The sequence below is a fragment of the Seriola dumerili genome, unplaced genomic scaffold, assembly GCF_002260705.1.
Source record: "Seriola dumerili isolate Sdu_G_001 unplaced genomic scaffold, Sdu_1.0 BDQW01000044.1, whole genome shotgun sequence".
Lineage (NCBI taxonomy): Eukaryota > Metazoa > Chordata > Actinopteri > Carangiformes > Carangidae > Seriola > Seriola dumerili.
In genome coordinates, this window is record NW_019174299.1 from 730,364 (window position 1) to 736,363 (window position 6,000).

Genomic DNA, 6,000 nt, shown 5'->3' on the forward strand with positions numbered 1-6,000 from the left:
GGTCAGCTCTGGGCCCCTAACAGTTCACACACCACACTTTACTACTGGGCAAACTAGCCTAAGTATAGCCCATGCTCTGTAAAAACAGTCTACTGCTTCTTTTTGGATGGCTCAAAACTAACAAAGAAAACATGAACTACAAATTTATAGGCTGGTATGGAATCTGTGTTATATTTACAAGGCAGATGGACTCTGAAGCAAATGAGGAAAAGATGAGGGTTGGGATAATGAGATATGATTAATGTTTAACTCAGGGAGAGGTGCTGTAAATGTCAAACCAGATGGGGAAGAATAAGTGAACAGCAGCAGAAAGCGACTTGTGAATGGGAGTGTGTACGGTAATTCCCTACCCCTGCCTGTTAACCATAAATGATTCAGCCAAGGCAACAGGCGCAGAGAAGAAAATTCAGACAGACAGCCATAACTGGAAACGACAAATCAATACTAATCACATCAACGAGTGCAAAAGCTGTAAATCCATGATGTAAATTAATCAGAGGATCAATAAACTAATGGGTCAGGTTGATAAAGTTAGAATATTTTGGGGTAATTCTACACAATACGTGACGATTTACAGAAAAATAGCTTTCCAATGGAGTTAATGGGCTGTGGGATGAGGAACAAGGATAGCGTGCGATGCAGAGCCCTGGCAAAAGCTCTCCCTTTGGACGGGCAGGGGATGAATCACTCCAGACTAGAACAGAGCATGGAGGGAAAGAGGGAAAGATGCCGTGATGTGTTCGTTCCGTGGCTGACTTCCGCTCTCGCTTTCCCTCCGTCTACTCTCTCTCTCTCTCTCTCTCTCTCTCTCTCTCTCTCCCTCTCGCTCTCCCTTCAGCTCTCCTGGGAGGCTGAGTAACCAGGAGGAAATGCTTGGGCTCAGCCAGTGTCGGCCTGAAGACCAGATGTGTGGCCTGGAGGTGGTGAGGCAGAGACGCAACGGAAACCAAATATAAACCAGCGTACCGTGACACCTCTGAAGACAGAGGGCAGCAGTGACAGTTAATGGGACCGGCTCTCAGCATAGCAGGACTGTGCCTGTTTGTTCCGAGTAACAGGATGCACTGCAGTGCCACGATCCAACACTTACAACTGTGCAGGGCGAAACACTCTGTGGTGGGAGTTTATTGGTAAACGTGACTTCACGTTGCATAAAAGTTGAATAAAGTTTCAGTGGAAAAATGGAAAGAAGAGAGAATGACGGATGTCCTGTCCTAAAATTAGTGCCTTGCTGTCCCAACACTGGAGGCATTCAGCTCAGTGTGACTGTTTGGGCAGCTGTTGGAGAGCAGTTTCATTGAATGAGGACTGTAAACATGCAGGGAAAGGGTTCCGACATGGCCTTGTGCTCTCAAGGGCCAAGCCTACACAAGCGTCAGCACTGACTCATGATTCCAACCTCAGTGAGAACAGTCCTGGCAAGAAACAGTGTGTTGCCTATGGCTTTGGTGCTGTGGATGCTACACATCGTGGCATCCTCTGGCAGCATGTTGTAAAACAACTCTGGAGATTGCGGTGAAGGTTTTGGATGTCTTAAGCGAGGGAGACTCCACCAGACCTGTGGGTTGCTGTGGTCATCCCTGGCAGGAGCTGGACAGAGTCCTACTAAATGGAGTATTTCAGCATTACAAAGCCCAAAAGACACACACACATACACCCCGGGAGGTCTGACCTGCTGCCTGAAAATGTGGCTTGTCAAGCTCTGGATGAAATGGAGCTCTCTGGGTAAATGATGGAACGGAGCCCTGAGGGGCTTTCCCTGGGAATCATTTACCCCTTTTCCACCAAGACAGTTTGACGACCGTTTTGGAGCCGGTGCCTAATCTTGAACTGCCAAAGAACCGGCTCTTGGCCAGGAACAATGGAGGCAGGATTATCATGACCAACAAGAGGAACTAAAACTTTGTGACTGACTTTTTTTTTTTTTTTTAAATTGGAAATCTTCAAAATCAACATCTAAATGTTTGGATGCCAATGTAGGCTGCCAAAGTCAGGAGCAACACTTGTAAAAGACTATGTAGTCTGCCATTGTTGTTGTTGTGCTTGGCACTAGAGTTGCTAGAAAAGCAGAAACGTATACAGACATATACAGCACTGTAATGACGTGGCTCTATGGTGGCTCTCTAGCCGGGGTTTGCAAGTTAAACCAACTGTGAACCGGCCATAGCACCAGCCCAGAACTAGCAGATAATTTTGCGGTGGTGGAAAGGAGCTGATTGTATACTGATTGTAGATCTTCAACCCTCTACCCCATCCCCTCCACTGATACCATGCAAAACCAAACAGTATCTGCTAGATCTGTATATTCTGAGGGGAGGGGCATAACAAACTGCGCTGGATAAGAGTGGTTCAGCTGATGATATTGGTTTAGCTCAGCTGTGTGTCTTAATTATTGCCTCAGTGTGAACTATTGACACAGAGTTACAATACCCAGCATAAACCAGTGACACAGATCAAGTGGAAACAGAATTTGTGGAAGTGGACTGATTACTTGGAAGCATCAGGGAATCAATAATCAATAACTTCAGAACAACTGGGGGGATTTTTTTATGACAAAAGAAAGTAGCCAAAAGGCAGTTTGCTGCCTTTGGTTATTTGGTAAAACACTGTCAGTGACATCAGTCAATAAAGTGGTTCCTCCTGTTTAGAACTAATATGATAAACTGAACAGGGCTGACCACATGAATGATTAAGACAAACTGCATCTCAAAAAGAAATTATCACTCAGATTAAAAGAAGATCATTATTTTTATGGTTCAGGACAAGTTGATTCATATTTATGAATATTTACGAGCACAAAATTAATAGAACCAAGACTCTAATCAATGATGTAACACCAGTATAGGGGAGAGAGAGAGAGCAGCTCTAGAGACAAAGAAGCATTATGAGCTTCACAGTAGTCAGTTTTCCACAGCCATACATACAAGCTTACACTAAAACATAATAAAAGCAGCTTTCTTTTAAGAGTTATTCTTGTGTGATAATGTTTGTGCCATTTGGGAAGTTTCCATGGATGAATAGTTCGGCTACATTCCAATAAATCACCACTTCCTCTTCTCTGATTAATACGATTGAGACAGCACGGAGTTCAGTAGGCTTGGCTCAACATGCAATGACTGGTAGCTGACGACCAACAAAAACTAAATGTCATTTCCATTCATTACAACTAGGTGAGAAATATTTCTCCTATCCCAATTACTCTTTGGTCAAACATCTGCACACACAACTGAAGACTTAAACTGTTAAATGTAAAAGAAAACTGCCACTAGGCCACTTTGATGACAGTTGGGTGGGCTCTTGGCTTTGATAGGAGTACAGATTTAATCAGTGAAATCTGGCAATGCTGATCATCCTATATGCAATTTATCTTTCAGAGAGCATGGCCAGAATACAATCCGTCACTTGAGGTCATCTCATAGAGCATGCTCTCCTCCAAACAACACACCTAAAATTCAATAAACCAACGTTAAATTGAATCCACCCAGAGGAACAGAATTCTGTGCAGGTTTCATTTTAATGAGAGAACCGGGGAAAGTTACAGGAAAAGAGATCCCTGTGCCTCTCTCTAAAAGGCCACCAGGCCTCTCCATTGGGACATGTTACTATGATCTTGTATTGATTGCGGATGGAGCACAGTTGGGTTCCTCTGACCACCAATGGCCAGGCAGATGGTACATTATGACTAAGATGGGGATGTTTGCCAAGAAGAGGAGTGCTACACACCAACACCTCTCTGGATACCCTGGAGCAACAGATGTTGCTCTTATCTGGCTGCTGCTGGTACTGTTAAGATTTCTGTTGAGGCAATAACCGTGTAACTGTGTAAAACTTAACTGTTCCCAACGTTTTCATGCAAATCGCTGTGGTGGTGCACTGGTTGGCTGCAACCAGACAAAAGGGGCAATAAATAGATAAGCAGGATATGCAAGTCGTAGCTTTGGTGGTATTTAACTTGGGAGGTCATGCTGTTAGTGTAAGCCATGACAGCATACAGAGGCCAAGACAGGTTTTAATGACTCTAGAGTCAAAAACTATGAGAAAATTCTCCTTAAAAAACAACAGGAGTCTCATATTTGAGGGTACATTTTTCTAAGAGACTGTACATGAGGAGCTGTACGTTGGGTCATACAGAAAGAGGCTACCTCAATTCAAGGCAACAATGCCCCCTCACAAGTGGATGGACAATGCTGAACTCTCTGTGCCTGATCAGATGACTAACATTACAGAGAAGACAAGGCTGCAGTCTTATTTGCAATTGAGCGGACAGAGGCCAAACACACAGGATCAGTTCAACACACTGGGTTTTACAGCTTGCATCACAGTGTGTGTATGTGCATGTGTGTGTATATGTATTTCTATGGTTGTGTGGACAATTTTTTTGTTGGAAACCTTCATTGTGAGGACATTATGGCCAGTCCTAACAACTTAAAAGGGCCGTTTGAGGGTTAAGGTTAGAGTTATGTTTAGGTTTTAGCATTTAGTTGTGATGATTAAGGTTAGGGTTAAGGGTCTGGGGAATGCATTATGTCAATGAGTGTGTGGGTGTGTGTACGTGATTGCTCAATGTTGCCCAAGCCTCCAAAGACCATGCAAACCTAAACGTCAAAACTGGGCTGCAGCAGCAGCAAATTCAGTGTCCTGCATCAGTGACAGAGGCTTGCAATGAACAAACTGATGCTTCCCACAGATAACAAGGTTAACAGATAACATGTGAACTCTGTGGCTTGTTACTTCAAAATATGGGCAATCCAGTGAGCACAAGCTGCATTTCTTATCGTGCCTTGAAGTTCCAATCCAAATTTACTTTTCAAAAGTTATCATTTCCCTATCAAGACCTGCAGCCATATCTGTTTGCACAAAACTGAAATTATGCTCCTGGAGCTGACCCTGTTTTATGAAATGTTCAAGGTACATTGTGTAAGACGGTTTTTTTCACAGTCACTACTTGACATTTTCTGATGTACATCTTCAACAAATGTATGTTGTGAACTGAGTGCATGCAGGGAAGTTGCTGTGTAGTGCAGGTGGAGAGTTTTTTTACCCGTCCATTGGGAGTCAAGTCCTCCTTGTTGCGCAATTCAAAAGACTCTTCCTCCTCTTTCTCCCCATAGTCCCGTCCGAGCAAACTGAAGCCCTGCCTGCAGCACAGAAACCAGCAAACTCCTTGCAAAGGCATTCAAATGAGGTTAAGTGAGTCGTTTTCTACTATCCAGGTCGATTCAGTTCAAAGCTCACGGTGTAGTCTCAGCCGCAAGTAACTCCAAGAGCTGCGTGAGAGAGAACAGGACACCCTCTCCATAGATTATCCAGCGAGGAGGATGAAGGGTAGCATAAGCTCACTCTCTCCTGTCTGTCAAAGAGCATGGAACATGTCTAGAAGCTGTACATGGCAGCGGTCGTACACAAACACAGCCACCAGAAGAAGTGTTTCAAAGAAAATCCTCCCCCCCCTTCTCTTCTTCTTCTTCCAGGTCTCCAGTTGCTTCGCTCGCGACACCTTGCTGTCCCTATTTGAAAAACTTCACACAACCGAAGTACAAAAAAAAAAAAAAAAAAAAAACTAACTTAGCATCCAAAACTGTGAAGTAAAGGTTAAAAGTACATCGAGTTGAGTGTGTTTGACAAGAGCCATACTGTTGCTATCAGCCTTTTATGAACATCTGTTAAAGTAACGTAAGAGCGCACCTCTGTACGGGACTGACTGTCTGACTTCTGAGTTTGAACAAAAGCGTGCTGCAGCTGGGTCAGGGTAGTGTGTGGGAGGGAGGGAGGGAGGGAGGAGGGGGTAGCCCACGCCCACAAACCTCACGACTAAAATGTGATTGGCTGAACACAGACACTCCCCGGAATGGGGACGCCCATAACACACGCCCCTCCACACTGACAGAGCATCACATGCCCTGTGGTACATGATAGTAATCAAATCATCCAAATCACCATGATGCCCCAGTAATACCCCTCATATACTGCGTGTAGTGCTCATCAGCAAGGGTTTCCTTT

The 6,000-nt window shown here is 44.3% G+C and overlaps 1 protein-coding gene across 3 annotated transcripts in view; it reads right to left on the reverse strand.

The window, feature by feature from the left end:
* The window catches only part of plekhh3 (pleckstrin homology, MyTH4 and FERM domain containing H3), a 30,805-nt gene extending 25,349 nt beyond the window's left edge, over positions 1 to 5,456 (reverse strand). For 2 of the 3 annotated variants that reach the window (XM_022739750.1, XM_022739749.1), the window contains exon 1: positions 5,042 to 5,456. In XM_022739750.1, the coding sequence (XP_022595471.1) occupies positions 5,042 to 5,176 (135 nt within the window). In that variant the 5' untranslated portion in view covers positions 5,177 to 5,456. The remainder of the gene's footprint in view (positions 1 to 5,041) is intronic. The other variant, XM_022739751.1, reaches the window with a different exon arrangement.
* Positions 5,457 to 6,000: the final 544 nt, after the last annotated feature.